This window comes from Megalops cyprinoides, chromosome 23 (genome assembly GCF_013368585.1).
Source record: "Megalops cyprinoides isolate fMegCyp1 chromosome 23, fMegCyp1.pri, whole genome shotgun sequence".
Classification (NCBI taxonomy): domain Eukaryota; kingdom Metazoa; phylum Chordata; class Actinopteri; order Elopiformes; family Megalopidae; genus Megalops; species Megalops cyprinoides.
In genome coordinates, this window is record NC_050605.1 from 5,585,164 (window position 1) to 5,605,231 (window position 20,068).

The 20,068-nt window shown below is 46.5% G+C and overlaps 1 protein-coding gene across 1 annotated transcript in view; it reads right to left on the bottom strand.

Annotated features, from left to right (window-relative positions):
• Positions 1 to 9,449: 9,449 nt before the first annotated feature.
• The window catches only part of LOC118770643 (podocan), a 29,314-nt gene continuing 18,695 nt past the window's right edge, over positions 9,450 to 20,068 (bottom strand). Inside the window, exons 2-4 of the mRNA XM_036518405.1 lie at positions 11,759 to 12,117; positions 11,058 to 11,287; positions 9,450 to 10,542 (exon numbers count right to left, since the gene is read on the bottom strand). Coding sequence (XP_036374298.1) covers positions 9,450 to 10,542; positions 11,058 to 11,287; positions 11,759 to 12,117 — 1,682 coding nt within the window. The remainder of the gene's footprint in view (positions 10,543 to 11,057; positions 11,288 to 11,758; positions 12,118 to 20,068) is intronic.

Genomic DNA, 20,068 nt, shown 5'->3' on the forward strand with positions numbered 1-20,068 from the left:
TTTACACACACTGTGTTCTTCACTCTGAAAGCCAGCTGCTGCTTATCTCAGCAGGTTCTTTTTCAGCATGAGTCTCTCAGTCTTTGAGTGTGTTTTCTTCTCCGATATGCCATTTGTTGGGCGAATCTGTTCTCACTCACTTCCGGGGGTGAATGTAGGGGCTCTGCAAATAAACAAGCAGTACATTTAAAAATCACTGCCATGGGGGTGGGGGGGGGAGCGATATGGATAGGGGGCACAGACATTGCCATGGTCCTGTTTTATGGGAGCACTCAGCGTGAAACAGTGGCCCAGATGAGGTCACCCTTTTGGTCCGTGCCGCCGGTGGCTGGCAGATTTATGAAGCAGCAGTGGATTTAGGGCAGCACGAGCAGAACAGGCCCGCCTGTATCAGAACTCCGAAACGTTGCGTAAGAAACGGAGTGGCACCGCTGCCAGGATCCAGCGGTACTGTGCTACGCACGGATATCGTGGTCCACCTCGTCAGAGGGATTCACCTCTGTCCAGACTTGCCGTTCTCTCCTTCCAAAGCAGCCAGCTGAGCCTCACTATAACCAGAAGCTTTTTTTTTTCCCTTTGTGAAGCGCTCGCAAGCTTACAGACCTGTAATCCAGTTCAAAATCAATAGCTAAACCCCACAGCTGTAATTTGTCAGATGCTTCTCCAACAGCTTATTAACAATCAGCTGCCAATCATTCAAAGATCACTAATTTGACCTGTTAGGGCTTCATCATTTCGTTGTTCAGTGCCTCCCCAACTACTATTTAGTGTCTTAATTATATGAAGTGCAAAGTGAAGAGAGCAGACAGGAGATTTATGGAGCCATTAGCTCTGGCAGGTTCATTGTTTTTGTTTTTGTTTTTTGTTTTTTTGTGGTGCCACAGGAAGCTGGCAGATGCTTGATGCCGAGAGGAGATTGCAGTTCGCCTAGCCCTGACGAACTTTCCCTCAACGTGAGCACAGCGGCACAGGATCGCCGTCACATGGCCCATGAACGTGTGATGTGTTATAAAGGAACAGCCCCTCCCACATCTGCTTCTCTTTACATACAGAGCCGGTTTAAAAGAAAAAAGAAATAATAAAATGGGGTCAGGACAATGTCTTAGGTAACGTCTGTTCCTACCGAAACATAGTGTTCTAGGACCAGCTTTTCTTTTCCATTAGGGAAGCGCTCGGCCTGGGAGAACTCATCGGGAAGAGGGGAGAGAGTCAACCAGGCCGTAATTACACTGGCCGTTTAAAGTTAAATATTTTCCGTTTTATTCCAAGGCACCCCGGCCGTTTAAAGCCGGCTCGTCTAGACCTTGATGAGGGCCGTCACTATGGTAACGGGTAGGCTTAATTGAAGCGCTTCCTGAGGTGAAAAAAAAAAGTTGCTTTAAAAGTTGTTTTACAGTATACTCTCAGGAGACAACACAGCCAGACCAGTAGGTAACTTTCAGACTCGTCTCCAGCAACGCCAGGTGCTCTTCGCCGCCTAAGCCTGAGAGGCTAAGGTATTATGTTACATTATTTGCTTAGCAGACGTCCTCATTCGGAGCGACTTTAAATAGCTTAGGTATCATCCGTTTACACAGCTGGATATTTACTAAGGCAGCCCGGGTTAAGCATCCCGCTCCAGGGAGCAACAGCAGCAGCGCTTCTGCTGGGAATTGAACCAGCAACCCGCTGTGCACTGAGTCCGTCTCCTGACCGCACCAAGCCACACTGGTGCCCTGTCCCCGCAGCTAGCCCAAACAGTAAACACAGGAGTGTGAACAGCACGGAACGCCCTTCCACTTCCCTCGCACGGACATTCAGCTTTTCCCGCGGCGAATACTGTGTCCTTTTTTCCATCTGCTCATCTTTTTTTTCCCTCCTTCTCTCCTTTGGTATTGCAGAAGAAAGAGAAGTGGCGATGGAGGCTCGCAGAGGGCCTAGCTGGATCCCGGCGGGGAGGAATGGGTTAACACGAAGCCGTATCTCATGGCCTCGATGAACCCTGCAAAGGCGCTGAAAAACAGAGAGGGGAAAAACGCTTGTAAAAAAGTCTGAATTTCTTTTTTTCTTTTTCGACACCTGAGGGTCGATGGAGCGAGCAACTGAGCAAGTGAGCGAGTGAGCGAGGGAGGGAAGGAGGGAGGGAGGGAACTCCCATTTGCGGGTCATCAGTGCTCTGAGACCGGAGCCTCCAGGAAGGCCAATAGAGAGGATTTAACCTCTGACCTTGTGGTAGGCATGCTTCATTACAGAGTTTATAGAGTTTACCCCCCTCTCTACACCTCTCAGCACCTAAATCAATGCCCACATCCATTGATTTAAATCCCCCTTTTCGCTTCAACCTGAATGCACATCTGCCAGACTGACTGGCACGTGTCAGTCATTCCAGTGGGCCTTGTTAAGCCACAGCATACACCTGGATACCCAGAAATTTGGACTGACAGGTATGCTCGCAAAGACGAAACAATCCCACAATGCGCAGGTTTTCTGCCTTTTTACGAGCTCAGCCCCCCCACGCTAAAAGACAGCAGGAGCAGGACCTCCCACTACACCTCCTCCCCCAGGCAGAGCACAACATCTGTGCCTGACATTTAGCTGCAGCTGACATACGTAAACAAGCAGTCAGTCAAATACAGGCTGCAACTTGTAACTTGTCAATATTGTGGGCAGGTTTAGAAGTTGTAGTGTAATTAAATTTTCATTTATTTATCTTACTGTTTTTTCCTTATTTATACCACCTCCGCGCAATTCAAGAACCCCTGAACGCTGCACCATTGCAGACACACAGATGATCTCAAGCACATGCACAAGCCCTCTTACACACACACACACACACACACACACACACACACACAGTTGCACACACACACTGTCTCTCTCTCTCTCTCTCTCTCTCTTTCACACACACACACACACACATATATACACACTGCTGTGAGTTCTTTGCCACACACACAAACTCCTGTCTTGTTTGGGCGATCACTCGAGCAGTGGAGCTGACTGCTGTGCGGGGTGGGGGAGTCCTATTATTAATGACACACCACTACTCCCTGCTGTGTCTGTATGTGCATGTGTGTACATGTATACAAGTGTTGTGTATGTGTCAGTGTGTGTGTGTGCGTGTGTGCATAGATATATGTGTGCGTGCACATGTGTGTAAATGTAGACGTGTGCGTGTATGTGTGTGTGTAGATGTAGATGTGTGTGTACATGTGTGTAGGTGTGTGCACATACTTGTGTGTGTGTGTGTGTGTGTATGTGTGCAAGTGTGTATGTAGATGCGTGTGTGTATGTATGTGTATAAGTGGGTGTGTATGTGTGTAAATGTGTGTGTGTGTGAAGGTCCGCCTGGCTCCCATGGCTCTCTCTGCCTGCCTATGTTTCTTTCTTTTTCTCTCTCTGTCTCCCTCTTTCTCCCCCCTCTTCTGTCTCTCTCCACTCTCTCTCCCTCTCTCTCTCTCCCAGCTCTGCTGTCTCTAGCACCCCCTCTCTCTCTCACACATACTCTACAGCAGTTTCCTGTGTGTCTCTCCTGCCCATGTGCGTCCACTCATTTTACCGTAATTACAAGGGAGGTGGGTGTGAATCAGCTTACAAACATACACAAACCACCAACACCACTACCATGGTCTAATTACTGTTTGGCCAGAAGGAAGAGAGAGGCTCGTTCATTGTTCCTGTGCACTCAGTGGTTTGAAAACACTTTAATCATATCAACAGTTGTTGTGTACATTAAATTATCATGGTGTTATGAGGTATTAAAGGCTTGTCTCAAATAGGTCTAAGAGACAAAGATTTAAGTGTTCCGGTTTACCATCTTACCATATACTGTAGAGGGTGCTTCTCTCTTGACATTAGAAGAGCACAAGCAGCTTTGAAGGCAGCCTGACACAGCTGTAAACCTGCAGGACTGGATGGCAAAAGACATGGCAGCTGCAGCCGCAACTGCAACTGCGGACACAAAGGAGACGCAGCTATAACTGCAGACATGGTTCCTTGTACCTCCAAAAGCAAGGTGGGTAAAAACACATTGAGAGCTGTATTGATAATATTGAGAGAGGCACCCGAAGAGATTCTGCTGGGCAGAAACAGCCACGATTTAAAAAGTAATATTAATAATTAATAGTAGCAGGAGTAGTTGTCTACATAATGAGAAAATGGCCACATTGCTCATGAGAGAAAAAGGCCCCCTGACTGCCATCACCTCTCATCTGTCTGAGCCCTGCCCCTCAGGAAAAGGCAGGCTTCCACATTGCATTTCCCAAATGTGTGAAGGCGCATTCCAATGATCCCGTCAGCTTGTCCTGTCCCTGGACCACGCCCGCCCCATGCTCTCCTCCGTCCGGGTACCCTTTCATTTCCTGTTTCGCCCTCCCTCCTCCCTTCCACCCCCCTCAGCTCAATTCCCTTAACCCGATTCCCTCCGTGCCTGTTTGGCGTGTGGTATGCCTGCGGTCAGGGTAAACTCAAATGATTTCGAGCTTCTTGTGAAGTGTAACAGCGCTGGCCGATTCAGGCATGTTTGAAGGGCAGCTGTCTTGGGTCCTGAGCCTCTGGACATTCAAACGAAAACATTTAAAGTGGTGTCAAATGAATGTAGAAATGAATCTCTCTCAGTGTTGACAGTTTGGGACTCGATGTCATCGTTTACAGTTGATCTTTCTGAAGGCCTTTTGGTGATGCACAGGTGAGCTGTTGGTTTTGTCTTGCTCAGGGTAGATCCATTGCAAAAGGTTATGTCTGTCAGTAACTATGTATGTTGAGTTGAGATTAATTTGAGCTATAATGACTGATGCTGGAGCCATTAAAATGAGCCATGAAGAAATGGTTGCAAATGCTTGCAGGCAGTATAAACGCATGACAGGAAAGAAAGCTTTCTCTGTTTGATTAATGCTGTTGGTTTGGCTGGTCTCCATGCGTCAGCATTGTTAACAGCCTGGCTTAGCTTCGTGCTTACAAAGCTCATATCACTTGATCCTTTCAAGGATCATGAAGTGATTCACAGCAGAGGGTGGGGTGACTCACCTCGACCACTACCAATTAGCAGCATCCACCTGGCCGATGCACGGAAGCCATTTTGTGCCACAACGCTCACCCTACATCAGCTGCGGTAGAGATCGAGGGAATTATGTAGCCAATTAAACTGGGGGATTATCATATCTCCAGACTGAAAGAGCCAAGTTGGGAATTTAGCCAGGAAGACAGGGAATCCCCTAACTCTTAGTGATAAGTGCCACTGACAATCCGCCACAGTCAGTCAGAATTTTGGTTTAATTTCTCATCCAAAAGACCACATCTCAAACAGCATAGTAGCCCACATTGGGGCTTTGGTTTTCTGTTGAGTCTGGAGAGAGGACTGCCCTCTATTAGTCTATAAACACCACTTCCAGCATCATCCTGGTTTTCTCCAGGCTGCTCCCATTCAAGCAGAAACAGCCCAACCCTACTCAGCTTCAGACATCAAGCAGGAGAAAGTCACCCATATGTCAATGAATCCAGGACACTAATCCTACAGTGCACATTGCTGTAAAAGATGAACAGATATATGTTTTACTATTGGGGGCTAGGACTATAATGACCGTGGAGGACTGCTCATCTATGGTTTGGTCATCAGTCAAATCATACAAGAGTGCATTTAAAGCCAGACTCTTCTACACCATTTGCCAAATGCTGGTTCTAAAACAAAACTGAAATGACTTTATTGTATACACCTAGGAAAATAAGTTTATATGCTAATTTGTTTGCTAACCTAAATGAAGGTGCAGTCACCCCTCATGGGGAAATGGTAATGTTGCATTTTAGAAGTGCAAATCTGGAAGTTCTGGCTCTTTTGATTTGTGTCCAGCTCAAACTGTTATGCAAAAATGAACAGGTTTCCAAAAAAACACACAGACATTTCTAGTGCTCCTTTCTTAATCAATCCCAAGAAAACTGCTCATCAGTTAAGGTTACAGTTACCATGCTGCATAGTTCTGTGGTCAGTGTAGATGTAGGTGCAGTTAAAATTTTCCATATTTTCTCCATAAACATACACATACTTAACACTGGCTAACAGGGGCCAACACAAATGAAGTGAGAATATTACACCAGTACATACATATAACGTAAGTTGGCATGCATGCAGTAAATTAACAAAAAAAAGTGCTGGATCATTGTTTTTACCAAATCAAATCAAGTCAAATCAAATCAATTTCTCCTTTCAGGTTCAGCCTTCATAGAAGTGCCTCTGGCTCACCTCTCAAAATGTCATCGTCCGAGGTGCAGGCTTTTCGCACAGGCCAATATCAAAAGGGTGTCTCGCCCAGCCTCTCCCTTTTGACGCCGTTTGATCTGCGTTATCTTCAAAGGTGGAGGGCCTGACAGCTTTCGCTCTGTCATCGGACTGCCTTAATCCTCTGCCTCCGCTGTCTGACTCCCTCTAATATCCAGGAGCGGGGCGCGGAGCCGTTAGCTTTCTACTCACTGTGGGTGGAGGAGTTTCGCAGCAAGGCACTAAAAGAGAGGAGAGCATCGCACATTATATTGCATTTGCTTAGCGGACGCTACAGAGAGACCTACGCAGCTCGCCATTTTGTCAAATTTTGTCCATTTATGCAGCTGGGTATGTAACAGGCTGTTTGGGTGGGGCACCTAGCCCTTGAGTACACTTGCAGTAGACCCAGAAACCTTTGGGGTCACAGGGCAGCTTTCAGGTGTCAATGCTGCTGATGGTGCTGTGTCAAACAGTGGCATAATAAAATGCCCTCGTGAATAATAAAATACTTCTTCACACGAGCAAATTCTGCATAGAGCATTTTGAAATAGGGCTGGAGTGGTCACTCAAGTGAGTCGATGAGCTAGCAGGAGTGTGTCAACGCCCAACAGGAGTTACAGAGGGATTCTGCTGTGGGACAGGGCAAGAGCATGCCCTAGGGGCCAGGCATTGCTGTGCAGCATTCCGACAGCAGGACTCACCCCGTTTGCCACACCCCTCAGCCCTCGGGACTCCTCCTCTCAGCCTGTGTCTGATGTGGCACACCTGCAAGGGGGGGTGTGGTGGGGGGGGGGGAGGGGGGGCGGTGACCCCAGCACTCATCAGGGGCTGAAGCAAAAGGTACTATATTAGAAATCTTCCAGGGAGCTGGGGAGAGTGAGAAAGAGAGAAAAAGAAAGTGAGAGGGTGACAGAAAGAGAGAGTGAGAGGGTAAGAGAAAGAGAGAGAGAGGGAGAGTGTGTGTGTGTGTGTGTGTGTGTGTGTGTGTGTGTGTGTGTGTGTGTGTGTGTGTGTGTGTGAATGTGCATGGGAGCAGTGAACGAGAGAGAGAAAGACAGAGCAACAGAAACAAAGAACAGAAAGAAAGAGAAAGGGAGATAGAGGGATATGGGGAGCGAAAGAGAGAAAGATGGAGAAAGACATTTAGGCAGGTGAGAGAGGGACCGGGAAACATCAGAAGAGAGCGAGAGAGAGGTAAGAGAAGAGGAGCAGTCGCAGCTGCCCACGGTCAGGAGTTTGGAGACAGGGTACAGAGGGTCCTGCTGGACCTTAAGGGACCACTGGGGAGCTCCTGTCCACCAAAGCCAGCCTGAGGTTTGAGCTAATGGAAAGGAGAACCAGCTCCCCTCCTCTGAGCCTGCCAGACTTTTTGCCACGTCACTGAACAGTGCTATTAGAGAACGGGATGGAATTCACTGAGCTCCTAACCAGCTGGGCATGCGTAACCGCAGGGCTTTTTCTCACCGGTTTTCTCTCTCTTGTTTTATTTTTGTCTCCCTCTCTCTCTCTCTCTCTCTCTCTCTCTCTCTCTCTCTCTCTCTCATACACACACACACACACACACACACAGGCTGTGGTAAATATCTTTGGGAGATTAGAAACAACTTCTTAGTCCCACTGTGAAGACATTCCAGTTCATCCACACTCACTCTGGGAGAAGTGAGTCAGTGAGTGTATATGTGTGTGCATGTGAGAGGGAGAGAAAGAACAAGATAGTGAGTGAGTAAGATGTAAAAGATTCTTGATAATATTTGAAATAGATAATACTACAGCATATGGGAGCTGTGAGTCTTACTGAAAATTTTAAATTTCAATACCATGTGAAAAAAACTTCCAGGACAGTTTGGCTTGAGTTGCTTCCCCTCTTAGACATTACTGCCATCAAGTGGTACTATTCAAATACATTAAAAATGGAACGGGGCAATGGCATCCCTTTTATATTTATTCTATATTGATTACACTTTCTATTGGTCTTCTGGTATGCTGACAACTGATATCAGTTGATACATACATATATATAGTCAGTTAACACACATACATACTGTATGTAACATTTATATATGTTCTGACCATCAGTGTCAGCCTTAGATTTACCCTCTTTTTCTGTCTTTTGCTAAGACCATAAGGCCATTTCTTAAGGTGGTGCCCCCGGACCCAAATCATGGAAAATTAGATCATCAGAATATTTATCATGACAATCACAGAAAATCAAATGTCATGTGTTTAATTTCATTTCCAATTCTTCATGAAATACTGCAAGGCGTCAGCAAAAAAAATCCTAATTGAATTGTTTACAGAAAGAGGTCCAGATGGCTCAAGATGGAAATGTTTGGACAGTGTCTGTTTTAGGCAGAAAACAACTGCCATGCTCCCACTGGAGACAGAAAAAACAGATTTAACTGAAACAGCATTCCTGCCAGCTGGTCCTGTAGTGGGTTTTAGTCATTTTTATTTTAGTCACTAAAAATAACTGTCAGCCAAACAAGGCTTCACACAGCATCGCCAATGTCTCACTACAAAATTGCCTTCTTTTATATGAATTAATTTATCTTTTATTTCTATGCATAGTTTGGGATTAAATAATGAGAAACAGGTCTACTTTTTATTTTAGTTGGGTGTTTTATAAAAGGTCTTGGAAATAGAGTGGTTTTGGAAAGGAGGGTTTTTTAGGGAGACTTATTTCTCCATGCTGAGATGTTTCTCATGAATCTCAGCATGAACCTGGCCCAGTTCACAGTTACTCACCCAGTATTCATGCCACTCCAGAAATAACATGGACAAGGGGAAAAATATTGTATTTTTATTAAAAAGACAAGCAGTGTCAGGTAGAAAAAAATGCACAATGCCAGTTTCTTAAATTACATTTTAGCTACCAAGGTTGAACAGTTTGGGCCTAAAGAGAGGCCAGACTCAAGAGACAATTTCTTCTTAAGGACACTGTTACTCCTGATTGCACATTTGCCCCCTCTCTCAGAGTAAACATTAATAAATGGGGATGAAGTGTGGGGTCATTCTCAGTAGAAACTGGGTATCAATGTGGGGTCACTCTCAGTATAAATGGCATGTCAGTGTGGGGTCATTCTCAGCAGAAACTGGGTATCAATGTGGGGTCACTCTCAGTAGAAATTGGGTGTCAATGTGGGGTCACTCTCAGCAGAAATGGGGCAAGAATGTTAGGTCAGTCTCAGTAGAAATTGGTATCACTGCAGGGTCACTCTCAGTAGAAATGGACCACCTGGTATCCCCGCAGGCAGCTGAAGGCCTGGGGGTCCAGCTCCGCCAGGTGGATTAGGTTGTGCTCCAGGTGCACCCGGACCAGGCTGCTGAGGGGCGGGGCCTGGCCCTTGGCGCAGAAGGCGTCCCGCGGCACAGAGCCGATCTTGTTGTGGATGAGCGAGATGTGACGCAGCGAGGGGGGCAGCCGTCGGGGCACCTGCCGGAGGGCGTTGTGGCCCAGTTCCAGCTGGTGCAGGACAGGCAGTCCCCAGAAGGCCCCCAGGGCCACCCTGGAGATCCGGTTGCGGGACAGGCCCAGGTGCTCCAGGTTGGGCAGGCTGAGGAAGGCCTCCTTACTGATGGAGGAGATGGCATTCCCCTCCAGGTTGAGGGTCCTTAGGGTGGGCGGAAGGTGCCTGGGGATCTGCCTGAGCAGGTTGCCTTCCAAGTTGAGGTTCTCCAGGTGGACCAGGGACCGTAGGGAGTCCTTGGCCAGGCCCTTGTTGGTGAGCCGGTTAGCACTGAGGTCCAGGACGAGCAGGTCAGAGCCCTCTGAAAACGCACTCCCAGGGATGCTCTCCAACCGGTTGCCGCGGAGATACACTTCCCTGAGATTAGCTGGCAGGCGGAGAGGGGGGGCAGTCAGGCGGTTGTGCATCAGACTCAGGGTGCGGAGTTGGGTCAGGGGGGTGAACACCCCCTCCGGGACAGACCCGTCCACCAGGCTGTTGTTGTTGAGGCTCAGGATCAGAAGCCCAGGGCTGCGCTCCCAGGCAACCTCCGACATCGCGCTGACCTCATTGTCGTCCAATCGCAACTCCTCCAGGGTGGCTGGGAGGTCAGTAGGGATGCTGTTCAGGAGGTTCCTGTCCAGGTAGAGGCGCTTCAGGTGCCCCATGCCCTCAAAGGCCCCCTCGATGCCCCCATCTGTCAGCCGGTTGTTACTAAGCACCAGGAACTCCAGTGACAGGTACTCGCGGAGCAGATCCAGCTGGATAGCGGAGATCAGATTGTTCATGAGGAGCATGTAGCGGGCGTTGTAAGGGATGCCGTACGGGATCCTGTCCACGCCTTTGTCCGAACACTGCACCACTCTGGAAGGCAGAGATGGACTGTTGAACTTACGGATGCCTACGCTTCTCGTTATCCTTGTCAGTATGCTCTCACATCAAATTTCTGCCTCAACATTTATTGTGAAACATATTATCTGACACCCATTGTTATTGCTCACTAGAATGTAGAACAGACGGAGGAGTGATAAGAAGTCTAATACTTATGTTTATGTCAAAAAAACAGAGCAAGAATTCTTATTAAATCAAAATTCATGAATAAAATCAATTAATGACTTTCTTACCTTCCATAGCAGGCACAGTCTGGAGGACAGTAGTCATCTTTAAAATAGGGAAAATGAAGAGGTTTGGTTTCATTTTTCCTGTTATCCTTCTTCTTCTCCTCTTTCTTCTTCTTCTTTGTCTTGTTCTTGTCTTTTTTTGGAGATGTCCCTCTCTCTCCTGCTTTGTCTCTTTTAGGTTGCTTGTTTATCTTTCTCTCAGCACTGTTCAGTGTTGCTTTATTCTTGGCTTTGGGCTCCGGCCGGTGGAGCTTTGACCTCTTCTTCCCGGGTCGCGGCTCTCGCCGGGTAGTATTGGTGGTGGCTGGGAAGGGGCCAACCCTCTTCCCGATCGCCTTGGGAACCAACCCCTCCTCCTCCCTGAGGCGGGGCCCAGAGCTGTCAGTCATGTTCCAGTGTCGAATGAGCTCGGTGCTCGTCCTCTCTGTAGTGACCACAGAGGCAGCCTCCTCACTCCTGCCTGCTGTTGTTGGGTTGTGAGTGACAGCCTGAGTGACAGACCTGAGGTCTGTCGTGGGGGGTGGGGTTGTGATAGGTCCCACATTTTGGGGTGATACCAAAGAACTGCCCTCTGTGGGAAGACTGGGGCTAAGGGAGGGGGTGGGGGTGGAGGGGTCCATCCCTACCATGCTACTTTCATTTCTCTCCTGCACTTTGCTCTCATCTCCCACTCTGAACTCCTCCTCCAGAGCTCTCGCCTCTCCCTCTCCAACTGTTTGACCTTCTGTGTCATTATTCGCCTGCATGCTAGCTCCTCCCTCTTCTTCTTCTCTCCCTTCATCCTCTCCATCATTAGCTCTGAGCTCTTTTCCCTTCTTGTGTTCTTCTGTGTCAGCTCTGAGCTCTACCACTGTTTTCTCCTTTATATCGTCAGCTCTGAGCTCTACCACTGTAATCTCCTCAGTATCAGCTCTGGGCTCTGTGTCTGTCTTATCCTCAGTATCAGCTCTGAGCTCTACCTTTGTCTTCTCCTCTTCTCCATTCCTGTGCACCCTCTCATCATCGTCCCCTGCCCTAAGCTCTCCATCCCCCCTCTCCTCCTCCTCTTCATTTCTTTCTCTCTCCACATTCCCATCTCCGTGCCTTTTCTCCACCTTTATCTCATCTTCGTCTGATCTGTTCTCTCCATTGCGGCCTTCAGCTCCGTAGCCTTCCTCCTGCCTCTCCTCTTCCTCAGCGGCTCCGAGCTCACCCCGCCACCTTGACCCGTCCTCCTCCTTTGGTGGGTCCCAAACCCCGGCGGTCAGACTTATCCTCTCATGCTCCCCCGTGAGCCAGGGACTCACCTCGGGGTCCCCGATCACGGAGACATTCACACCTGCGAGACACATTTACATTGTCAGCCATTAAGGAGAACTGAAATTCATCAGACAGAATTTGTGTGAATGCTTTTATACAGTTTGTACTTTCTGCTTTGGTTCAAGCAGAGTTTGCACTGCAGGTTTGGAGCTCTTCTATACTTACTGGGCTGAAGAACATACGCATGGAAAGGAACCGCCAAGACCCACAGCATCAGTGTGACAGCCTTCATTATTTAGGACTCTAGAAAGTGAGGATGAACAACCATTACGTACAGAGCAGCACTGCAATACAGCGCTGAGGAACTGGGATCGCAACCCAAAGGCTGCCAGTTCAATTCCTCAAAGGGGCACTGCTATTGTCAGCTTGGACAAGTTAATGCCTGGACACAATCTGAAATGCCTCAGTAAATGTCCATCTGTATAAACTGATAACATGTAAAACATTGCAAAGCTACGCAGGCTGCTTGGGTAAGAGCATCTGCTAAGCAACTACAATGTAACTTCTAATGCTCATTCGTGGACATCTTTGTAACTGCAACATTACTAAATTCCTCTTTCAGTGAGAGTTCAGAAGACGTAATTAACTGCGCATTGCAAGACATTTTCCATGTTCTTGCTCAGCCGCAAGTTGGCAATAACGTCCGCGAACCTGTTCCAGATTCCTCAATCTCATCCTCGTCTCATAATCGAATCCCTCTGCGAGAAATTAAGCCCCGTCGAGCCCCGCCGGGGGGTGAAAAGAGACTCGCTGCGCACATGTGGCTCCCCTTTGATATTACCGAGCCGCACATTCTGAAACCGATACGCCCCTCCTGCTTCTAATCTTCATTTTTTTTCCATCGTCAAACGATTTCAGCGTGTTCCCTTGTTACCTGTGCCATAGAATTTGCTGTTCACGACTACCGCAGAGCCAAGATAGACCGACTGAGCTTTTATGAGGGAGATTTCAGACGTCACTTACCTTGTGTGTCCAGGGGTCCTTATATAGTCCTAGTATTTGCGTGCGACTGTGCTGTCCGGGAGTGGAAGTCATGCCCGCCACTGTTGGTCTGGGGACTGTCAGGATGACTGCGGTCGTTCAACCCGCGGACTACTGCTGGACACGCATCCAGACCCCCTGTGCGACCCGGGCAGTGATCCCCTAATGGCCCTTTAAAGACCCATCTCTTTGCTCGGATTTTCACATGTACACACCAGGACAGAAGAATCCGCAGGATCAATACTGGACCCCAGAAGAGAAACGCTGGAAAAGGCCCCAGGGGGATGTTTTTTTGGGGGCAGCAGCTGTTTGCATTCATGGGCCGACATGGCCGTCTGGCTGGTGGCACCGAGGTGACAAGTGGTTCTGGCGAGACGACGGAGACAGTCGGGGGGGGGGGGGGGGGGGACCCCAAAAACCTCATCTCCAGGGTGCCTTGAGTGGTCCTGTCATTGAAATGCTCCTTTTGTGACCCTGGACAGATGCGTTTCTTACCGGACACCAGCTTGGCCCTGTCGGGAACTGCACATGGGGTCCTGCCCTCACATAAATTAGTCCTCAGCACTTTCCGGAAGACTGACGTGCGAAATGTTCAGACACAGTACCCGTGTGTTCTCCCCTCGAAATTCCACTAGCGTGATGTATCCCCTTCTTTTACTGTACCTTACTGTATGACAGTGGTTGGACAGGCAGAGCTGGAGGTTCTAGGTACTTTCAGCCCTTGACAACAAGCTTAAGATCAGTCTGCCCATCCTCAGTCCTAACCATTAAGCATATGTTTTTGGGCCTGATCCAGGATCAGTGATGAAGGGCAGAAAGTGACTACTCTGCTCCAGAAGTGATAGGGCGGTTACCCAAATGTGAATCACACGTTCGTTTTGTTTTGGAGATGGAGTCACCAGTGATTCTGGATCTCAAACAGACATTCGTGAGGTGATGTCTATAAAATCCAAGACCATTTCTGACTGCAGTCATATCCATTCAAATGGTTGTTTATTCTCCATTCCTCTGTCTGCACAATTTTTTGGCAGCAGTCTGGGGTAGTAGTAAGGAAGAAGGCTTGTAACCTAAAACTCCCCAGTGGATATTGCTGTAGTAAGCTCAGACAGGGTGTTTAAACAGCACTGCCACTACAAATATCCAGCCGTATGAATGTATAACCTGTAAAAACTGTCAGCTATGTAAGCTGTTTTGGATAAGAGTGTCTGCTAAGCAACTGTATTGTAATTTTTGCTTTTTTTTGAGAAAAGGTAGGAACTCAGCCAGGGTTGGGAAAAATAAATGACATCATGCAATATGCTTTCTTAAGCTGCACATTCTGACTCAGGGGAGTGAAACATTATATTTACTGCAAGTACCTGACCTGCTATCTGACAGTATGCCTGGATAAAATCAAAACAAGTTATATCTCAAGACAGCAACATGTATAACATTTTGATACAGCTTGCACTGACATAACTGACGAACACTGACAAACTCTGTGTCAACCCTAAACTGCCATATAGCACCAAATAAGGTTCAGAGACCGTTCCAGTTAAAAGGAGTTTAAAAACAAATTGTTCTGGATAGAATTCCAACTGATTTATGGTTCCCAGACTTTTTGGGCAAAAAATTGAAGATGTTATTCACTATTGACCAAATGATAAATGGCACTAAGCATTCTCACTTCTCACTACAGTTAGGTAAATTACTTATTTAAGTAATAAAAACTTAAGAGCCTCTAGAACATCTTGTTCATTTCAACAGTTTATTTAACTACAATATCAATGTTGCATGAATGTATTTAACATTCTTTTGCTCTTCCAACAAACCTGTAAGCTTTTATTTAAGACCTATAGGCAGATGAGGAGAGGGTTGTGTAGCCTTTTGATTTTGATTGACATGTATTGTGCTGCCCTGAATTAGTTTTAGCCCCTTTAAACCATCTCTTCTGTCTGCATTGCTGGAATATTCTCACCCAGATGTCAAATAAAACACACCCCAGTGCCACCAAGATGATGGAGAACAAACAAGCATGAAAACATTAACAAACAAGGAGACGGCATTGCATGTCTGTGGCCCTTAACTGTCACTTGCATCATCACATCACATTTTTCCATTCAACAAGCCTCTATGACACAATCAGAAATGCTGTCCACTACACAGGCCTCCATGACTTCATCAGGCACAGAATGCAAAAATCAAGCCTCTACAGCATCACCAGCAATACTGTCAAAAATAGAGAGGTAAATCCGCATTGAATGTAGGTTACACCGATATATAGTTTCGCTGCTAGGATATCAGCAGTTAGGATTTGTTAGTACTGGCAATGCATTTTAGGCATCCATTGCAAATGGTGCCTTTATCAAGCCAATCACAATGCAACGTGTCCATTTTAATACTGAACATTATTCCGTATACATGATCAGAAATAATCAGAAAGACAATCCAACAATCAGGCCTCTATGGCATCCCCAGAAACACTGTCAAATCACACAGCTCTCTATGACATTACAAATTCCAGTATACAGCTCTCTATTACATCACCAGAAATACTGTCCAAAATACAGGCCTCATTGCAATGTCTCTGCCAGATGGCATATGTTAAAAGTTGTGCACACCTAACTGTCAGATTGTGGAAGTCATGTAAATTCATTTATTTTTGTTTCCGCACATAAAATGATGTTATAGGCCTACGTTACACGAAACAACTAAAGTTACATAAGCTAGTTGTATGTGGCTTCATTGCACACAATTTACATAAACTTACATACATAAACTAATCCACAAGCAATTCAATCGCGATCTAAATCCAGTCACATGTGTATCTTCTATGCAATTTCATTCCAATTTGTGTCCATCAGTTTTAAACTCGTTATATCATATTCGTTTTTTTATATAATGCATTCTTTACCGATTATATTATTACGGTGTTCGTAATAATGTAGTCATTTTTGGGTAAGTAGGTATCGATAATTTCAAACCTGAGCTAGCTAGCTGACGCAATTTAACGTTGACGTTTTGATTTGACATGTGATTTACAGTACCACTTGACTACTTTTACAAACCTTCATAAAACTCACTGAGTTCTGTCTCCAGAGTTCGCAAGGTTGATTTTTCCTCCTCCACCTCTTAACAGCTGAAGATGAGTTACTTCACTTTGATTGGAATAATAGATCTTGCTGATTTGTGCGTTCAAAAATGAATTACTACGAGTGGAATACCGGCTTCTCCAGTGAAACGTGAACAATGTCTGCGTGTTGATTGGCTGTTGCATGAAACTAGAAGCATGAGTTTGCTGTTAACTTTGTTCAACTTGGTTGCTGCCGAGTTGCTAGCTATTTGCCGGGGGTGTTACACGACGCAATCATGGTATATCTTGAAAAGTTGTAAAACTGTCGCGTCAGTCGCTTTGTGTAACTTCAGCCTGAACTCTGACTTTTACGGCGCGTATGCAAAAGCCAGTAATGGTACTACTACACACAAAACAAGCCTACAGTGGTTTCAGTTTGTAGAATGTCATCTTTTCAAAAGATTAGCTATTTTTGCAACATACAGGGGGAGCAAAGGACTGACTGTAGCAAAGAGGAGCACCAGCAACCGTAGCTAATGATACAATTTACTTTCTTGACACAATATTTAAGCTAAACTACTTTTTCTTCTCCCTCTGAAAGCCTGTGAATTCTTAGACAAAATCTATGTAATATACTGCACCACCTGTCTGAACACAACAGCCTCAATCAGAAACACAGCCAAATCTACAGACCCCTCTGACATCATTGAAATACTGTCCGACATACAGGCATCTCTGACATCATCGGAAATAAAAGGGGCTTAGCAGTGTAACATGGAGCATATTCTTGGATCACCTTTTCAGCGCAGCCAAGCTGTTCCCCTGCTTGTTAACCTGCGTGACGTACCTCTCCTGGAGGAGGCTTAAGACTGTGTGATGTAATCTATTGTACCTAGGCTTTTATCAGTATGCATGCAATGCGAATGCAACATTCTCGGAGTGGTGTTATCTCAAGGGTTTCCCATTGGCAAAAAGTGGGAGTGGATTTTACCCACAATGCCCTGCACGCAGGGTGGAAACACACCTTCCCACATGTGAATGAAATCAAAAAAGAGAGAGATGAATGTGTGTGTTTGTGAGCGCTTGTGAATGCCGGTGGTGATGCCCACTCTCTCATCACTCTTTAATTGAGAAATCATGTGGACCAAGATCCCCACCTGGTGAACACTAGAGGGCAGTGCAACAATGCTTAGGCCTGCATGAACCATAGCACTAGTTTATCAGCTCCTTGGAAGTCAATACTGGTCCAGAGGGCCACAGCCAGGAGACCTCTTGCCAGCCACGCTGACTCATCTGATTCACCTTCTTACTCACCTGATTGAACTGGTTCAGCCTAGTTCTGACCGTCAAGATAAGGAAAACCTGCTGGCTTACAGTTCTCCAGGAACTGAGTTTAAGACACAGGGAGCGTGAATGATGTCCTGCAGCTTTATGAGATTGTGTGCTGATGTGAGTTCACTGCTGCTATACTGCTGCTGGGTGTCTCTTCAGGTGTGAAAAGGGCGTGTGCCCGCTTGGGTTTGATTGACAGGATAAGAACGGCATAAACAGCATCTGCGATCACAGCTCTGTGTTTGATGTTCTTATCGGCCGTGCGTGAGAATGTGTCATGGCACATTGAAACACCCATATGATGATCACAGCCCCATCACAGGGGAACTTTTCTTCACTATGTCTTTTTTGTTGCTGCATTTTAATTTCATGTGCACTGTAACAGTGGACTAATGGTGAAGTGAAAACAACAAGCCATGGCCACAGGGGGGCAGCAGATATCTACAGACCTCAGCTCTTTCAATAACAGGGAGGGCACTGTGTGACATTTTCATATACATTTGTTTAGCAGGCGCTCTTATCCAGAGCGAGTGGATTATGTAATATTATGTAAGTAAACAGGCCATTTATATTCTTTGTATGTTTTCTCTTCTGATCATGAGACATGCGCATAACTCAGGCTGAGCTCTTGGGAAGCATTACACAATGACAATAATGATACTATTAAATGGGTAAAAATGAATATTGTTGCTCTGAGGAAATAGACTCATTGTCATGTGAAGCTGTTGCTGTGTGACATCCCATTGTACTATACCCATAATGCAATGGTAATAGCATGTGAATGGCCGATTAGATCAAAGCGAATGTGACACACTCACAGTGTTGGAGGTCAGACAGTTGGGCACCTGCTGGTGCCGCAGGACACCTGGGTATGTGGTGGCATCCATACTCTGATACTCTCTCTGTACTGCTGTGCTTCAGAGTGTGTGTGTGTGTATGTGTGTGTGTGTGTGTGTGTGTGTGTGTGTGTGTGTGTGTGTGTGTGTGCATGTCTGCGTGTGTGCACTTGTGTGTATGTTGAAAGAGTCCATTTGTCAGTATATTTCTTTGACATGGACGTACCAGTAATACAAGTGTTGGTTTGGATGCGGCATTTGTATAAAATTGGCAGGAATACAGTAATACAGTCACAGAATTCATATGATCAGAAATGTAGTAATGGTAACAGTAACACAGTAATAATCACACAATTGGCAGAAATCCTGTTGTGGTGGATACGATGTGTACTGCAGCATGCTGGTGGTGAATTGAGCGCTGAACTATTAGCATAGTTCTGTAGCACTGCTCTGTCAGTAACTAGTTACTGAGAGAGTTCACTGAGCATCTCTTTATATTGGGTGTGAACTGGATCACTCGACATGCTTTTCTTATTTATCACTATCTTGTGCACTCCCACGGCACTGTGGTGTTTTCCCACAGTCCTCTCCTGCGGGCCGTCTTGGTGGCTGCGGTCGTGTGCTCACCCCAGGGGGAATTTTTGAATAGAGGTATGTGTCACCTGAGCGTCACCGCCGAGGGGTCAGGTCAGGAACCCCGTGGTGCCGCTTCACAGAGCCGTGCTGGAATCCTGTCGCTCAGAGTCTCAATCTATCATTCCGCACCCTCCTGTCAATGTAGATTCTCGCTCAGCCACTCACACTCGAACTGCGTCTGATGCACTAGGGGTGTTCTGGCACAAAATGGCCGCCATGCACCATCCAGGCCAGTGCCATGCATTCGTGCTGAATGGCAAGTTCAGGCCCGTTCTACGGGCAGAGTTATCTGCTACGTGGTAGCATGTGTAATTTGAAATATAGCCCTCGCTGGAGAGCTAGGACTACAACCACAACTGAGGATCGGTTGAGGAAACAACAGCCAATCAGGAGACAGGAGACTAAGAGGTTAAAGGTCATGATCACTTAATCACATAACAGTACAGCCTGGGATATGCTGATGCTGAGTTGCTGTCCCTCTCCTAGCAACCCATGTTTAAGCACTTTGGTCTGTTCTGTCTGGCCCTTCGTTGGTTGTTTCACTGATTTATTCATTGACACTTTAGTTATGTCACTGACATTTATTTTTAAATTACTTTAGTGCTTGTGTGACAGAGTGCTGTTACTGCGGCTAAGTATGCGCACTGACTGCCGTGGCAATGAGCCTGGCTCTTTGGCGTTGCGGTCAGTAAGATGCAGGTTTGGTACCCCGTAGATCCGGGTTTGAGGCCGGATGGGGTCACAGCCCTCATCCTTTGCTACAGCTTGTAGTAATCCCCATACCAGTGGCATTGGCTGTTGTAGTGGTGATATGCATTGGCACTTTTTTCTGTGTTTTTTCTGTCTTTGTTGCTCTTCATGTTGCCTGAGAATAACTGATATGTTATTATAAGCTCTTACTTGCCTTTTTTTGTAGGTCGCACTGGATTAGAGCATTTGCCAAATGAATAAACGCAAGCGATCAGGGCAGACTCTATATTTTTTACTCGGTTGACCCCAATCTGACTTTTAAAAAGTACGTGCTTAGTCTTAGTCATTGCTGCCCTGCTGGACTGCTGAAAGTGGGCTAACACACACTCCTCCGAGGGTTCAGGCAGTATTTTGCAAACAAAGCCCTCGTTTTCCGAAAATCA